The sequence below is a fragment of the Littorina saxatilis genome, linkage group LG17, assembly GCF_037325665.1.
Source record: "Littorina saxatilis isolate snail1 linkage group LG17, US_GU_Lsax_2.0, whole genome shotgun sequence".
Taxonomy (NCBI): domain Eukaryota; kingdom Metazoa; phylum Mollusca; class Gastropoda; order Littorinimorpha; family Littorinidae; genus Littorina; species Littorina saxatilis.
In genome coordinates, this window is record NC_090261.1 from 34,271,841 (window position 1) to 34,291,052 (window position 19,212).

At 43.4% G+C, this 19,212-nt stretch overlaps 1 protein-coding gene across 2 annotated transcripts in view; it reads left to right on the forward strand.

The window, feature by feature from the left end:
• The first annotated feature begins 760 nt into the window (after positions 1-760).
• The window catches only part of LOC138951713 (N-acetyllactosaminide beta-1,6-N-acetylglucosaminyl-transferase-like), a 45,226-nt gene continuing 26,774 nt past the window's right edge, over positions 761-19,212 (forward strand). Inside the window, exon 1 of one of the 2 annotated variants that reach the window (XM_070323276.1) lies at positions 761-2,029. In XM_070323276.1, coding sequence (XP_070179377.1) covers positions 1,945-2,029 — 85 coding nt within the window. In that variant the 5' untranslated portion in view covers positions 761-1,944. The remainder of the gene's footprint in view (positions 2,030-19,212) is intronic. The other variant, XM_070323275.1, reaches the window with a different exon arrangement.

Genomic DNA, 19,212 nt, shown 5'->3' on the forward strand with positions numbered 1-19,212 from the left:
AGTGTGGATGGTTACCTAAGAGGCGGCACTGGGTGTAGTGCCTTTCTAGTGCACTTGCACTACAACAGCACTGGGTGCAGTACTCGCTCCGGCATAGAAGAATTTTGCACTAAAAAATGCACAAAATTTGACCTATTTCGTCGCCTATAGAGGACGGAAAGAATGTCATTTTGAACATTGTTATGACATTCTTTCCGTCAAAAAAGTCAATTTAACGGTGTTAAATGAAGCGACCATCCACACAATTAGGTTGCCATCCAGAGTTTAGGTTGCCATCCACGTGTGGATGATTGCCTTATGGTGATTTAGGCAACCAAACCTGTGGAAACGTGGGTACACACACACACACACACACACACACACACACACACACACACACACACACACGCACGTATATACAATCACAGAGATTAGGTTCATGTATTCTGCCCCCCTCTCGCCAATTTACAAAATACAACAAGAGGTTTGATGAGCACAGTAGATCAACTTTAAACGTACACAATTATATTTTTAGCATTACTTTTCAATTCTCGTTGATGCATTAATGATGCCAGAAAATGTAACCGGACGCATTTGGAACGCCAAATTAAGCAATCAAATACATTGCGCGGTACATCGGCGCTTAATTTCATAACGTCTGACTGAGTCATTTGTTATTCGGTGATAGTTTCGCACATATCTATCTCCTGTATTTGAAAATCTGTTCAGCTTACGTAATTTTCAAAGGCTTTATATATAATATATACATTTCTTTGATAAACGATACGAAACCGTGCAGGTGAAAAAATGGTAATGACTGACGTAGGATTTACGTTGTGGATTTCACGTTGAGGGCACGTTGGCGATCAATCAAACCCCAACGTTGTGTGTTTACGTTGAAACTACGTTGTAGGAACGTTTGTTGTATCAAACTAACTTTTGTTTTTAAATCACGTGAATTTCACGTGAAAATCACGTGAGTATACCAACGTTGTTCGAACACCAGAAAATCACAATAATACAACGTCGATTTTACGTTGCTTTTTAAGGTGGAATCCACGTGAAATTTACGTTATGTACCAACGTGTAAAAAACAAAAAAACACAACTGTAACGCAACGTTGCTTTCACGTTGTGTTTTTTGGTTGGATCCACGTAAATTTCACGTAATCTTCGCAACATTTGTAAGACACCAAAATGCAACGTGAAATTGACGTAAAATTTACGTTGTATTACAACGTCGAAAGAACACCAAAATCTCACAATGACACAACGTTGGTTTTACGTTGCGTTTTTTGGTTGGCTCAACGTAAATTTCACGTAAAGTTCGCAACGTTGCTAATGACACGAAAAATTCACATTTTCGCAACGTCGTATTCACGTTGTGTGTTTGCTGGGAGGGATATAACAGAATAGTCATATTGCAGAACGACAGTTTAAGCGGGCCAACCTAACGCAGGTCGGCTCAATTTCAGGCCCGTTAGAAAAACGAAGTTTGGACCCTAATTAAATCCAAAAGGCGTCTCAAAAACGCAGATTTAATTTTTGTTTTGCATTTTCCAGTCATGAAACAGATGGCAGATTGAGTTCACTGTTTGTTTCTTTTACCGGGACCAATCAGCAATATCTGGATCGACGGTTTTCGTCCAGCCCAAGACTTCAAGTTTCGTTGAACAAAAATCCAGTGTCTTCAGTTTAAATCTCTTAGTCCGTCAGTTTGACTGACTGAAAGTGTTGATATCGCTTTACGCATATTTAAAAGCAGCGTTTAGTGTGCAGGTGTGTGCGCTACAAACAGCTGCCCACTGAGGTGACGAAAATATATGACTTCAATTCCAAAATGCAGTTCGTCCTGGAGGATTTATGTCGCATGCATAAAAACAAGGCCGAGCGTCAGGCTGCATCACAGACGGAAAATTGATCCTTTCGTTCTTTTTCGGTGTCAGTGTTCTGCGCGGTTGTCAAAATGGTGGTGCGTTCAAACCAACAAGGCGAGTCGGCGGATTCCACTTGGCTATATCGACGAATTTTGCCGCAACGGGTGCTTACAGGTAAGCTTGTTTTCTCTCCAACAAAAGCACATACTGTTTGTTTCTTTTGCTGCGAATGTTGTATTAAGGAAGCATTCCTAACACAACAACACAAGGATGGAAAACTTTACTTCTTTTAAAAAATAAAAATAAAGTTGTATCTCTACCAAACAAAATAAATCTTTCATTAAACGAAACGCTACCAACGTCATGACAAAAAACATTTAACAAATTCAGACACACGATTTCACAATGATCGAACACACTGACATTTCCTCAATGTTGTAATGTCTCTCTAGAAACAGGATTTTCTTTGTTCATCATGTGACTTTTGTGCTAAAAAGTGCATTGGCGGATAGCTAATGTAACTGGCTACAGGATGAACATCTTCATTTTGATGAGAAGTGACTATTGTTGACGGTAGGAGTATCAAAGTTTCATTTCATTTCTCCGACTTCATTGTTCCACGATGTGTAGCAGCGCCACGCTAAGCGCTTATCAGTCGTGGGTGATTTATGGGCGTCGGCCATGTGACTAATGTCTGCGTGCCACTGTGATTCTTATCTTGGCGTGAGACTGTCTTGTGTTACCATGGTTCCACTGACCCCTGCTTATAGCACGCCTCTGGACCCTTCCCCGGACGCTCGCTGCCCGGACTAGCGGCCAGCCCGCCGCATAATCCCTTCAAGTGGCTGGGAGGGCCAATGAGAGAAAATGAAAGTTTTACGCCCTCACGGCAAAGCCATTAGGGGCATGTTAGACGGGAAAACCCGGCTTTGTATGAAAATAAAAAATAAAAATGCGGGGGGGGGGGGGGGGGATGTAGACAGCTGGTTGCCGGCTGCTAGAGGAGACCTGAAATGGGCTAGGGACCGGGTTTGGTCGTCTTGGGTCAGTGCTGAAATGGTTACTTTTTTGGCTGTTGGCCGAACGGACACCCGGGCTTCATATTTTTGCATGCATGTATTCGTGTTTCCAAGGCCTGAGGCTTTCGCTGTGACCCTGGGATCTTTATCGTGCGCATGCGTGCACACGGGGGTGTTCGGACACCGAGGAGAGTCTGCACAAAGTTAACTCTGGGACACACATCCCGCGCCGAACTTGGGGGTTGAACCCACGCTGATAGTAACAACCGGTTTTAAAGCCAGCGCCTCTACCGACTGGGCAAACTCCCCCCCCCCCCCCAATTTGTTGGGGTCAAGAAGTTCCATGGAGGGCGGGGGGTATGGAGTAACACATAGTGTTTTGCTCAGAACATTCCCACCCATGCAGAGCCGCGCTATGGGTACGCATTACCGTGAAGCTGGCAGTCAGTGCTACCAAATGTCGTCTGTGTCTACCACTCCCCTTCCTTCTCCGGCTCCCCCCTCACGTGCTTTCAGCCTGTCACTCAAAACCACGTCAAGCGACTCATCACCAAGACGGCCATCAAGACCTGCGAGCTAGATCCCCTGCCAGGCTTCCTCTTCACCAAGTGTCTGGACAAGCTCCTGCCGTCTATCACAGATATCATCAACATATCCCTGGCCACAGGCGTCGTTCCCGACTGCTTCAAGTCTGCCGTTGTCCGCCCACTCATCAAGAAGCCCGGCCTTGACGTCAACGAGTTGAAGAACTACCGTCCTGTGTCCAACCTGCCCTTCCTCTCCAAGCTTCTGGAGCGTATCATCCTGGAGCAGTTGAGCGCCCACCTGTCTCGGAACTCGCTGATGCCAGTGTACCAGTCAGCGTACCGCCCTCACCACAGCACCGAGACGGCGCTCCTGCGAATCACCACGGACCTCCTGAACGCAACAGATAGCGGTCTCGTCTCTGCCCTTGTGCTGCTGGACCTTTCCGCGGCCTTCGACACGATCGACCACCAGCTACTCGTCGATCGCCTCAGTTCCACGTTCGGCATTCACGACACCGCCCTCTCTTGGTTCCGGAACTACCTCCAGAACCGCTCTCAGACTGTCACCACTGATTCGTTCTCTTCTCAGCCTGTCCCTGTCCGCTTCGGCGTCCCACAAGGATCTGTCCTCGGCCCTGTCCTTTTCACCCTGTACACCCAACCCCTCTCCCTGGTCATCGAACGCCACGGCCTGAACTACAACTCCTTTGCCGATGACACGCAGCTCCAGAACAGCGCCAAGCCGGAGGACGTTGACGATCTCCTTGGATCCATCTCCAGTTGTTTCACTGACATCAAGAACTGGATGACTGAGAACAAGCTGAAGCACGACAGAAGATTGCTTCCCTCACTGTGACCGACCTCCAGCTGGATGACGCGACTGTTCCATTCTCCCCTGCTGTCAAGAGCCTTGGCGTCTTTCTCGACTCCACTCTCTCCATGCAGACACACATCTCCTTCATCATCAAGACCTGCTTTTTCCACCTACGACGCATCGCCTCCATCCGTCGCTACCTCACCCACGACGCCTGTGTCAAGCTGGTTGTCTCCCTCATCTTCAGTCGTCTGGACTACTGCAACTCCCTTCTGGCTGGCCTCCCCGCCTCATCCATTCATGGCCTACAACGAGTCCAGAACGCCGCTGCCAGGCTGACGTTGAGGAAGACGAAGCGAGACCACATCACCCCCCTATACTTCGCTCCTTGCACTGGCTCCCTGTCAACACCCGAATCTCCTACAAACTGTCCACTCTGGTCTACAAGTGTCTCAACGACTCTGCTCCCGAGTACCTTCAATCCTCCCTGGACCTGTACACCCAGCCCTCCGACCGTCCCCTTCGTTCTGCTGCTGACCCTCTCCGCCTCCACATCCCTCGCTCAAAACTCGCATCTGCTGGTCAGCGTGCATTTCCCTCCGCGGGCCCCTCCGTCTGGAACTCCCTGCCGCTTGAGCTTCGCCAGAGCCCCTCTCTTGACGCGTTCAAGAGTAGGTTGAAGACTCAGTTCTTCCCGTAGCTGGCTGCGACTTTCATGCTCGACGTGATGTGCTGTGCCCCAAAAGACATTCTTGTGCTGTGCTCTGTGAGAGGTGTTTTCTTTGTGCTTAATATTATTTTGTTTGGACCTAGCTATTGATGTGTACATTGTTGTTAAACAGTTGTTTGTTTACCAGGGTTTGCTAGTGTGTGATAGGGTTCGTGTCCGTCTGAAGATGTTAGTTTCCTTGTTAGTCCTGTGTTGACAACTCTTCGACAAGCGCTTAGAACTGTACCCACGGAATACGCGCTATATAAGCTTCATATTGATTGATTGATGTAAGCAGATGCCAGCGCAAGCAATCTGATGCAGAGTCAGGAGGGCCAATGGAGCGGCGTGTGTGTACACGCTGAAACGACACGCTGTAATTCCCTGCCAATCGGACACAGTGCCTTCAGTGGTCATCGCGCAGTGTCTTGTAGCCAAGTGCTTAGTCATGCTCGACTGATGTACCCCAGCTGTGGCTGATTCATTTCCTGGGTTATGCAGTGTGTACGCAACCCAATGCGTGTCTGAGTCAATGTAACTTAATATCGCCATGTACTCGGCTCATATGTTTGGCCTGCGCGGGCTCACTCTACACCACCCTCTAAATATGAACGCATCGCTGTGTACTTGATCATGGAACTGCAGCCCAGCATTACTACGGCAGTGGTATGGGTCCCCACTGTCTGCATGAAAAAAGACCCAAGACAATTAACATTTAAGATGCCTCACACACTCATGCCTTTGGCTCGCCAAGTGTTATACATGCGCTACTGCCAAGGCATCGACAGCCATAACAACTTCGACGTACAGTGGATAGATGAGGCAGAAAAGCCAACTCGACCTATCCAGGTACAAGATAAGGAATCTCTAAGCGAAATCCCGACAACCCTCCCCTCCCTGAGCTATGGCGCTCTAAAGTGCAGGTGAATTGCGGCTCGAACAAATTGGTGACCATAACTATTTTCTATACAACCGGTACCATTCTTGTTCAAGGCGCCCAATGCACCAAATGGCGCGACTCTGAGTTTACGAGCTTGGTGGACTGCATCAACTCTATTATCAAGCACCCTGAACTTGCTACAACAATCAACACTCGCCTCACTATGCTCGCCTTGCCACCCATCGAGCGGTCCAGCGGTGAGGGGCTAGTGCAGAGTGAAGTAGAGAACACACCCACCTCCCGTAAACATCGTTCGTTAACAAGGGAGCAACCAAAAAGGGCATGCAGACAGTTGAGATCAAGGAGCTCCGATTCTGCCGCCCTCTCTACGGGGGTGCTAAGCTCCACCCCCCAACAGTCTCCATTGCCCTCCCCGACTGCAACCCCACCTGACCACACTGTTTCTTTCGTCTCATCATCGCCAGCTTCAAACAAATCCCCCCCAGCTATGGCTAGTGGGCGAAACCCTGACAACACGGCCACTACAAGGCCACGACTCTTCCACAAGTATGAGCGCCGTCACCAAAGTGCTCTACTCAACTCAACTCAACTCAAATTTTATTGGCTTCAATTTTCATAGAAGAATTTGTCTTGCGCTTGGGAGAAAGTAAGAGTATAACATATAAAAACAGCATTCATATCACATTTCATGTATCACACACAGTAATCATGACTAGTATAAGCCTACAATTATCACATTTGTACCTGTATCATACATGCAAATAAATAGTATCACATTTCCACGTATCACACACAATATATACATTACATAACATACAGCAAGCTTCCATCTCCCGCGCCCCCCCCCTCCCACACATACATATCCTCGCACGCGCGTCGACTCCACACAAATGACATCATCAGTCCATCAACTAAAATGCACAATGACCAGCAGTGGGCACATGATACTTAATACGTGCTCAACTAGACCTGCTAACCAAAATAATAACAGAAACAAAAACAAGGACTGGGCACAACATTTACACGTGTGTGACCTACTTACATCAGGTGCCTGTGATCTATAAATAACAATGATTGCGTTTAAAGTAAAACATGAATAATGCCGATGTTTACTGACAATGAATACATAATAACTAAGATAAGAGTGTATGTGCTTTCATAATATGATTATTTTATAAAACACAGTGGGGAAATTTGGAAAATAATTTTTATACGAAACTGCGCACATCGAGTCGAGCTCTGTAGCGTGTGTGTTCGGAGGCAGGAGACACACATGGCTGTGGATATTAATTGTTCGGTGGATTAAAAAGGATACCCCGACTTCGGCAGGGCAGAAGGAGGTACAAGACGGTGTGCTGTATTGCTGTGTGTGTGTGTGTGCTGTGCAGACATTCTGTGTTATGTGCATGTTCTATTCTAGTCTGTCCACACTGAACAATGAAACCACGCGTCATAATGACCTGGATTCGACCCCACCACTTGACCTCGTCAAGGTGACTTCGGGTGACTCGCAAGAGCAAAAGCAAAACCACATTTCCTCCTCTCTTTTCTTGGACCACCCTGAACTCCGCGATGAAGTGTTAGCACTCATAGAGACGGCGAAAACACAACTGAAGAGAGAACTTAAACTTGACCTTAGAATAAAATGTGAAACGTTAGATAACACCATTGCAACAATGAAACAGGAGATGAGTGAAATGAATAAACAAATACACTCGCTCAAATCTCAGGTTGGTGACTTTAAGAAACAGCAACAGATTAAACAAACCAATCAACTTACAAAACATACAACCTCATCAGAATCACAGACTAACACTCAAGCGGATCTGCAAGTGGAAACCATGCAGGCTTCAGTTGTCAAGGCAGGAGTACCCCTTTTTAACAGCTTCTCTGTGCTTCACGACGAATCCGAAACAAGTTCGACCTCTGTTAGCCCTTAGAGTTCTGCGCCACACGAGAAACAGTTTGACACAGACGCTAGAAGGGGAAACACACACAATCAGACTTCAAGCAACCTGACTCCACGACAGCAGCTGGCGGAGTATCGAGTGGATCCTTCGACTACTCGCGTGCTGCTCGGGGACTCGGTACTGAAACCAGTTAGACCCGAGCTGATGTTTCCTGGCAAAGCCTCCCAGAATCTGAGTGTGTCAGGCCTCTGTGTGGATGATGTAACACACTGGCTGGACAACGTGCCACAATGTAAACACGTGCAAATGGTCATCGTTCACATAGGGGTCAATGCATGCCGACACAACACCATCACAGAGGCAGTGTGGTCGGGACTCATGAAGCTCTTAAAGAATGTGTTCCCTTCGGCACGGATACAGGCGTCCTCCATCATCCCACCCAACGGCGAACACATGCTGCGGAAGTCCATTGCAGCATCCAACCACTCCCTGAGTAGGGTCTGTGCGAGAGAGGGGGTAGTATTCACTGACAACACCGACACCTTCCTCACCCCCAGCGGTGCCCCACGCAAAGCTCTCTACAGGGATGCCCTTCATCCCAGTCCTCGGGGTATTGTTTGCCTTGCCGGTAACCTGAAAACGGCATGCCCTCCCGCTGATCAATCACAGCGACGGGTGCCGCTGTTGCCAACCCCTGTGCCGTCACGCAACCGTGACTACCTCGACGACCAGTCAACGCGCAGAACCGGACAGCCCGGTAGACCACAAGAGCAAGGACCAGGGCTTCTGCTTCGTAATGGTCCTCAACATCGCCTACCTCATCGCCCTCTACACCAAGAACAACAGCAGCAGTCTGATGATTACCCCTTGGTCTACATGCGACAGTCCAAAGCCATGCACAGTCAACGCTGTGCCAGCGACCCTGAGCCCTACAGACAGCCAGTCAGTCGGGGGCCACACTATCATGTGCCTCCCTATGCGGCAGGTGCGCCGCAACATAATCAACGCCGTGACAGCGACCCGGAGCTATACAGCCAGGCAGTCAATCAAGGGCCGCACTTTCAAGTGCCTCCTTATGGGGTTATGCCTGGCAATATGCAGCGCCCCGGCCTCCTCCTCGACACATGCTGCCTCCACCCTACATGTTTCAGCCACACCGGCACTCAGTGCCACTCCACAATTCATACACTCATTCATACATACCCATACCCCCGCAGCTCCAACAGTGTTTTACTCCACACAGCTACCACAACACGAATGCCTCTACACTTGTGTAATTGGAAGTGCCATCAATGTTTCCCTCCACACGGCTACTCTCAGCACAGGTGCCTCTACTCTTGTGTAATCGGTGAAATATTAAATTTGTATACAAACTACGTTGTGAATTACACAAGAGCGAAGAATAACTATGCATCACTCTAGGTGTGTGTATGTGTGTGTGCGTGTGCGGCGTGCTAGCACCCAGGGGCAGGGGTGTCGGAGAGAAAGTTAGAGAGAAACTTTACGTCATTCGTCCTTGTTGTAACTGTGTTCATAACTTTACTATTTTACAAACATTGCCCTTGTGCAAGAATGTGAACATACTCGCGCGGCCTTCATCTTATTGAGGAATCTTTAAACTAACTTTGTTAACGGTTTGTTCTACAGCTGCAACAGCTTAATTCGTGACCTGACTTGGACGTGCTCGCTTCTATAAGTGCCTCAGGTCGGACACGCTATGGAGGTCTCCCTATTGACGTCATCACTTCGTGCGCACCGGGGCTTGGAGGGCAAGAAGCCACCGCGCCGCTTTGCGAAAACATGGAAGCGTGGTGCCGATCGCGAAGTTTCGCTGCGGCGATTCCGTATTTGCGTCGACGATTTGGCTAAATTTCATTCAAGATGGTGAATACTTGTTGCATAATCGGTTGCACAAGCCGAAGCAACAAGGAAAATGCTCTTGCATTTTTCAGAATTCCGAAAGTCGACGCTGGAGGAAGACACCGAGATTTACTCAACAGCAGTATTAATTTTGCTAATGATTGAAACACCGATTCACTCGCTTTTTGACTGAAATGTGCAGTTTGAAACAAGATTCAACACTGCTTATGTTAATGCCATAGCTTTTTGACTCAAGTGTGTGCCTTAATCAATGCTGGTTAGCATGTCTGTATAGTTTATTGACAAGTGTGTGATTTAAAACAGAAACAAAACTGTTTGTGTGGATGCCAAACCTGAAACACAGTATTGATTTGACTTGTGTACAGTATCTGTATGACTTGTGCTGGCTGGCATGAGTGTAGTTCCTTTGCTTCCTGACTCAAGTGTGTATAATTCAAAGCATTTTCAAGACTCAACACTTTTCCTTATTTGATTTTGAGATCTGATGCCAAGTGTGTGTGTGTACAGTTCTTTTCTTTTTTTTTCACTTTTTTTTCAGTTTTTATATGTAAACAGTTACCGTTCATTGATTGGAAACACTAATTCACTCATTGTCAGACATGTGATTTTTGACTGAAGTGTGCAATTTGAAACAGATTCAACACTGCATATGTTGATGCCATAGCTTTTTGACTGAAGTGTGCAATTTGAAACAGATTCAACACTGCTTATGTTGATGCCATAGCTTTTTGACTCCAAGTGTGTGCCTTAATCAGTGCTGGTTAGCATGTCTGTACAGTTTATGCTCTTTTTTTTTATTGAAGCATGTGATTTTAGTAAGAACTAATAAATACATTGTTGTTGCAGTAACGTTTTTGTTCTTAAGACTTTTTTTTTAAGCTTGCGTGTGTCTTATCTGAGAAATTTCTTAATTGTGAAGAATCTGGTGAGTGATTGTCAGAATGAATGTGTATCTGTGTAATGGCTCCTTTGTTTAGTCAACAAAGTTAATATGTTGAGCCCAGCTGTCCTAAACGGAAAAATATGTGTCTGGTTTGTCTCAAAACAGTAACGTTTCACAAAATTGAACAAAACTGTTGAAAACACACCTACTGGAGCTAACATAGGCAGAGATTAGGTACAAATCAAAAGTAATGTGTTAAATATCACACTCACACCAGCTTCACATTCACAGAGTGACAGATTGGTAAAAATTAAAATACATATAATGTGTTCAACGCTTTATTTAACTGAACTGTCATTGTCAACATATATATAAAAATTAAAAACAAAAAACACGTAACACTGAATTCAGGGAAATTTTTAGTTACTGTCTTCCGCAGCACTAAAGTAAAAAGAAATAGAAAAAATAAACCCCTCGATGTTAAAATATTTAGTCAAAACTTGACTAAATATAAAAAGAACAAAAAACACACACACACATTACACATTTACAGGTTCACAATAAATGTTCTAAGGTAATATCAAAGTAAGCACTAAAGCAGACACCAGACTTGATCCGGCCCAAAAAGGAAAAAAGAATCGCTTCTCCAAACATAAACATACAAAGTTAGAAATACCATTTCTCGAATAACAATGAAATGAAAACTCACACACACTGAAGCAGAAATAATAGGTAATCTAAAACTAAAGAGCTTCACACATAAACATACAAAGTTAGAAATAGAACTACAAGTTCTTGAATAATAACAAAATGAAAACTCATGCACACACACTGAAGCAGAAATTATATGTAGTCTGAAACTAAAGAGCTTCGGTCAATTTCTCCAAGTATCGCACTTTAGCAACGTCACTCAATGATGTAATGTACTTCTCTTTTGGCTGGTCGACCGTTTTTGTTCCTGATTTTGACATTATTCAATTAAAACACTCCCGAATCATCGAGCGGCGCACTGACGCTACTAGCCGTTCCGCTTCTTGCCCTCCAACCCATTTCTGCGTATCACGTGACACCGCTCCGAAGTACGCAAAAGGGAGACCTCCATAGGGACGGCATTGTGTGTGTCGTGCCCTGAAGCAATAGGCTTTTTTCATCCCCATGGAAAGCGGCTGGTGCTTCGACGATATTAAAGTCTGAACACGTGAGGCATAAAAGAGATTCTACTTCTCTGTGCAAGACTTGTGTTACGAATCCTTTACAGTATTAACCTTTACTGGGTGCTACATAATTGCATGAACTACTGGCTTTGGGCCGAGATTGGGAACTGTTCAGCCTTCAATCAATCAATCAATCAGGCTTATATCGCGCATATTCCGTGGGTACAGTTCTAGGCGCTCTGCAGTGATGCCGTGTGAGATGAAATTTTATACGGCCAGTAGATTGCAGCCATGTCGGCGCATATTTACCTTTCACGGCCTTATTCCAAGTCACACGGGTATGGTAGACAATTATTAACTGTGCCTAAGCAATTTTGCCAGGAAAGACCCTTTTGTCAATCGTGGGATCTTTAACGTGCACACCCAATGTAGTATACACGGGGGGTGGTTCGGACACCGAAGAGAGTCTGCACACAAAGTTGACTCTGTGAAATAAATTTCCGCCGAACCTGGGATCGAACTCGCGCTGACAGCGGCCAACTGAATTCACTGAATTAACTGAATTCCACCAGGACTGTTCAGCTTTAACTGCTTTAACCTTGTGTCCTTTTGTTTTCTGTAGCATTTTGTACATCTTGTACTTAAGCTTACATTATCTAGTATCCCGTTGTTTGTTGTGGGATTTTCTTTGCCTTTTGTCGGTCACCCTTCATTTTAAGCAACAATGTGTTCTCTATTGTTGATTGCATACCTTTGTGTGCTGCTATCTCATCCTGTATCATTACTGCTGTTGTTACAATATTGCACTTCGTTCTAATGTCAACAACATCAAACACTGTTCTCCGTATAGGGCATGTGAATATTTATCATTTAGTCAACAAAGTACATGATGTCTGTGTATTGCTAAACCAGCAACCAGAGCTGGTACAGCTCTTCGGTGTAAGTGAAACGCGTTTAGATTCGCGTATCTCAGACAGCCTTGTTAACATTCCGCATTATTCGGTTTTGCGACGGGACAATGCACGAGTAGGCCAAACAGGCATCGCTCTTTATGTTCATCAGTCCATTGCTGGGATTGTCAAACGTAGAACTGATCTTGAAGATGAAAATGTTGAATATATGTGGTTAGAACTGAAGCATGACAAATCCTCTCCCTTGCTTATTGGCTATGTGTATCGTAACCCTGCTGAAACGTCAAGGTGGATTGATGATTTTGTTTCTATGATGGACAGAGTGAAGGCTCGTGACGAGAATGTTGTATTGCTTGGCGATTTTAACATTAACCTACTCAGGCCTCAAACAACATGGTGCTCAACCACAGCTCTGTTTGGTCTTCATCAGCTGGTAAAAACCCCATACAAGAGAAACAAATACTTCATCAACCCTGATTGATCATATTTATACTGATAATAAGAATATCGTTGCAAATGCGCAAGTAGTGCATTCCAGTTTTAGTGACCATCATTCTGTGTTTTGCTCGATTTCGCTTATTTTGCCAAAATCACGTCATAAAGGCCACACAACAATCGAATACAGAAGTTTCGAGTATTTTGTTGAATCTGCCTTCTTCTTTGACCTTAACCAAGCCCCATTTTATAGCGTATTCAATTGTAGTGACGCAGAGAGCGCCTGCAAGATTTTTCACGATATGTTGTGCTCTATAATTGATAAACACGCACCACTACGTCAGCATAGAGTGAAACATCTCCAGCTCCCCCCTTGGTTAACCTCAGACATTATCGAGGCTATGGCGATGCGTGATCATTTCAAAGAGCGCAACATGAAAATAGAATATAAACTACAAAAAAATAAAGTGTTGGACACAGTGAGACAAGCAAAGGCAGAATATTTTAATAAACTAATTTCTGGAAAAAAGGATACAGCTACAATCTGGCGAGCAGTGAATGAAATTCTTGATAAATCTAGGAAGGGATCAACCAATTCTCATTCACAAATATCTCCAAATGACTTCAACAAACACTTCATTTCGCTAGCAGACAACCTAAAATCTTGTCTCAAGCAAAATGATTCCCTTGATACGGATGATTGTCTTGAAAAATTAAAAACATTCTGTGGACAAAAGTTGACTCAAACTGACACATTTTCTATTCCTCCAATCTCAGTGCACGAGGTAAGAAAATTGGTAGAACAAATGGCGAATAAGAAGTCAATGGGTCCAGACAAGATTCCAGTCAAGTTGCTAAAACTTGCTTTACCTTACATTGTCGATTCCCTAACTTATGTTTATAACCTAAGCATACAACAAAATGTGTTCCCTTCTATTTTAAAGTGTGCAAAGGTATTACCACTTCCAAAAAATAAGGATCTTACAGATCCAAACAACTTTAGACCTATTTCCCTCTTACCTGTTCTATCTAAACCCTTAGAAAAGCACATACAAAAACACCTACTGGCATATATGGAACAAATGAATCTGTTTCATTCTTTTCAGTCTGGATTCCGCTCGAAGCATTCCTGCCACACCGCCTTAAGCTCTTTATGCGAGACTTGGCTGTCAGCAATAAACAAAGCAGAAATAACGGGAGCGTTGTTTCTGGACTTTAAGAAAGCCTTTGACCTAGTAGATCACTCACTTCTACTGACAAAACTAAAGTGCTATTTAAAAGACGACTCCGCCTGTGCCTTTTTTGAATCGTATCTTTCAAAACGGAAACAGTATGTATCCATTAACTGTAAAACTTCGTCAAACGAGTTTGTCAGGAGTGGTGTCCCTCAAGGGTCTGTATTAGGACCTATCTTGTTCTGTATTTATATAAATGACTTACCTCTTCATGTGTCCGATGAAAAAGTTAGATGTGAGTTCTTCGCGGATGACTCTTCTGTTCACACCAGTCAAAAATCTTTGGAATCCGTCAACTCTTCTCTTCAAACAAGTGTGGATGAAATCACTGAGTGGTGCGTTTCTAATGCAATGATCATTCATCCGATTAAAACAAAGAGTATGGTGATAACCACGAGACAAAAACACCAGTTAAGTCCTTTACTATTACAACTGTCAGTTGGTTCAACTCAAGTGCAGCAAGTTAGGGAACATAGACAATTAGGTGTTACCATTGATCAAGAGTTGAAATGGCAAACTCATTTGAGTAATATTTGCAAAGTAGTATCAAAGAATTTGTACCTGTTATCAAAATTAAGGCATTACGCCGATTCTGAAGCACTCAAAATGTTCTATTACGCCCACATAATGCCTCATATAAACTTCGCTTCGACACTTTGGGATAACTGCAGTGATGTTCATTTAAAAAGACTCAATTCCCTGCATCGCCGAGCTGCAAAACTTATTCTGCATGATTTGAATAGGTCCACGGATGATAAACTAAAGCTCCTAAATTTCCTCCCCTTGAAAGATCAGTTGACGTTAAACAAGGCTGTGTTCATGTATAAAATTCTAAATGACGACTGTCCTAAATATTTGCAATCACATTTCAAACATGCCACAAAAAGATATGGGTCCCAAAAAATCATCCCTCCTCTACCTCGCATAGACCTCTACAAATCGAGCCTAGCCTTCTCGGGAGCTTTTTTCTGGAACTCCTTCCCCCAACAGATAAGAGATGCAACTTCAGTGAAATTGTTTAAGAGACAGTCACTTTCACACATCATTCGTGAATGAAATGTCTTGTTCGATTGTTATTTTGTTGAACATTTTGTACTAGAGTTAAAGGATGTGTAGCTAATCTGAGCAACTTAATTCTCAAAATGAAAGGCTTAACTATGTCAATGTAATTTTGTAATTTTTGAGTTCTCATTATATAATTCCTTAACTGCACATAGTATTGCAATCCATACAATGTATTTCTATATCTTATATGATTGAATTTTTATTTGTTATGTCCGTCTGTCTTTATGTGTTGCATAAAGGACAGGTTGGAAGAATAGGCTTTGCCTAAAACCTTTATCCTTTTGTAATAAAGTTCTGAGTCTGAGTCTCTCTCTCTCTCTCTCTCTCTCTCTCTCTCTCTCTCTCTCTCTCTCTCTCTCTCTCTCTCTCTCTCTCTTTCTCTCTCTCTCCCTGCACGGGTGGCTTGGCACGTCATATGCTACCATCCATCTCTAGGCGTCTATACAACACATTGTTGCCATAATTCTATTCAACACTCTCATCTGAAACCATCTCAGTTTCACGTCTTGTATTTTCGTTACAGATTTAAAACATTGTTTACATTCAATACCTTCTTCCTGTCTGCTAGCTTTCCCATTTTCTTACAATTAGGACTTCTTCTTCTTCTTCTACGTTCCCGGTAATACAATTAGGACGTTTTTCATTTTGTGTTAATTTTTCATAATAACATTTTGCTCCTTTTATTTGAGAATAAATAATTGATAAAGATTCGCTAAAATCAATCATATTATTATCCTCCAAAACGATATCACAACTGTTTATGTTTTTACATTTAGTCAAGTTTTGACTAAATGTTTTAACATAGAGGGGGAATCGAGACGAGGGTCGTGGTGTGTGTGTGTGTGTGTGTGTGCGTGTGTGTGTGTGTGGAGAGCGATTCAGACCAAACTACTGGACCGATCTTTATGAAATTTGACATGAGAGTTCCTGGGAATGATATACCTGGGCATTTTTTTCTTTTTTTCGATAAATGTCTTTCATGACGTAATATCCGGCTTTTTGTAAAAGTTGAGGCGGCACTGTCACACCCTTTGGCAGAATTGTTTTAGATATTCTTATAGATGTTTTGTTCTCTAGGAAAAACAGTTAAAGAGATACAAATGTTGACTTTGTTGGTAAACATGTATGAAAACTGAAAAATGTGTATCTCTTAAACAGTTTTTCCTGGAGAAAATTGAGTAGAATAAAACATCAATCAGAATGTCTAAAACAATTCTGCAAAAGTTCAAATCATTCCGATGAATAGTTTTGAAATTATCTTGTCATCCGTGAACTAACATGTTTTGATTCATCGCTTTGCTTATTTTTCATTTAATAATTTTTACTAAGTCGATATAAAAGCACATTTTGTTTATGATCATATACTCTACATACATTGAAGCAAAAGCACACCGAATTTTTAAAACAAACAGTTCTTTGGAGCTTGCTTTGCTGTGTAATTGTATGTCCTGTTGTTGCATATAAGTGAACTTATCGTACTTATTACGTGTCTGTTCGTTATCAGGCATGAAGACAGATGGATTATTATATTAAAAGAGAGTAAAAGCGCAGGGGAGGGGCGGTGTCCACACAGAAGGCAAAGTTATGCACACACACACACACACACATACACACACCACACACACACATACACACACACACACACACCTACACGCACACACACACACTCACACACACACACACACACACACACACACATGAAATAAGAGAAAAGAAAGATGATGATGATACAAACCTGTCCGTACATTGCAGGTGTCTGGATGTGGGAGGGATGCCCCCACCCCCATCACACACACACACACACACACACACACACACACACACACACACACACACACACACAAGGAATGCACCCACTTTTGGTCTACATTATAGACCCCTTCTGCCCAAACAACGACACTCAACCTTGTGCAACGCGTTACGCTGACGATGTGCATAACAATAACAATAACAATAACAATAACAGCACATTATTTTCCATTAAAATATTACATACAAATGGAAATTTTCTTCGGCACACCCTGCCTGCCTTTTAAACGATTATAACAACAATTGCATAGGATAACACACATAAAACATAAAACATAGGTTCACGTATGTAATAACAAGCACGCCTATCATATTTCCTATAACACTGACCAAAAGTGCTGTCCGTGTTATCTTTAACTTCAATAAATGTACAGATACAATCTAAATAAGGTCAAACGTCTTTAAGACTATTACAATCAAATATAATATTGCAGTATGTAAATTTACCCTCTCCTATCACAGGAGTTGGGTTTCACAGCAGAGCAATCACATTACGAATATCACAGATTAGGATTTGTAAACTGCAAAGCGCACTCACTCGAGCAATAATGTACACTGCTCATAGACACAATCACACACACACACACACACACACACACACACACACACACCACACACACCACACACACACCTTCACACATTTCTTGTTTTTTCCCTGCTGACCAGCCTCTATGTGATGCGAGAAGAATTTAAAATGGTGACTGCAGAAGGAAGGAATGACTTTTTATACTGGTTTTTGCGTGCCAAAGGTATAACGTTTACCTGAAGGGAGAATTTCAAAACAAGGGTTGAGAGGATGGATCGGATCACGGAAAATGTTGATAGCTTTGCACTTAATGGCAGCTTGGTAGAGACTGGTCAGCTGTCGTTGGGGCTGCCCTACAAGTTTGCTGGCCGTCGCGACAATGCGGTGCAGTTTTGTCTTGTTTTTTTTACATGTATGGTACCATACCATGTCCCAATGTTAAAAGTAAGAATGCTTTCAATCAAACTGCGGTACACAAGTTTAGTAACAATATTTAAGCTTCCTGAGAAGAAGAAGTCGCTGCTGAGCTTTCTTATAGACAGCATGAACATGACCACTAAAAGTCAGCTTATTGTCAATTGAAACCCCAAGATATTTGAAGGTTTCCACAAGTTCAACTCCTTTATCGCTTATTCTCACTTTTTTGGGACAACAAACATCACTCTTTCCTCCAAAAATCATTTCTTTCGTTTTGCCTACATTCAACTGCAAGAAACTGGACTTGAACCATTCATTCAGAAAATCAACTTGGGTAAAATACTTTGACAGTGTTTCTTCGTCCTTCAGACGCCCAACGAGGGCCATTTCGTCTGCATATTTAATAAGGGCTAGCACTGGATCATTTAAAAACATGTTGTTTGTGTAAATGGAAAAAAGTACAGGAGAGAGAACACAACCTTGAGGGGCCCCGGTGTTTAAAACTGAATTTCGTCTGATAGCACAGAATGACCAAACAAACGAGTGCTGAGACTGACGCGTTGTGGCCGATTGCATAGAAACTCCCTGATCCAGAAAATCAAACTATTGCTCACGTCTAACTGGACTAACCTCTGGATAAGTATATATATATGGGGCTGAATCGTGTTAAAAGCTGATGAAAAATCCATAAAAAGAATGCTGTATCTAAATGGCTGACAATCAGGTTGATAAGCGTGAGTGTAGCATCTTCGACGCCTCTCTTTGCTCTATATGCGAACTGAAGGGGGTCCATGCGATCTGCCACAGACTCAGTGAGCTTGTCACGTGTACAAACAAGCCTCTCCATGCATTTTGCTACAACAGAAGCAAGCGCCACAGGGCGAAACTCATTTAGTTCTTTTGCGTTTGGTTTCTTGGGTACAGGTGTAATAGTGGAAGATTTCCGAGAACGAGGCATAAAATGTACATCTGGAAAGAGCTGAAACAACTGAGTAAAAACTGAACCAAGTTGATCAGCACACACTTTCAAAACACGTCCGCCTAGACCATCTGGGCCTGGTGGCTTATTTGCATTAATACGTGAAAAACATTTTACAACATCCTTTTCCTCAAACTGAACTGGGCATGGTGCTAAAGAATCACATAACTAATCAGATTCTT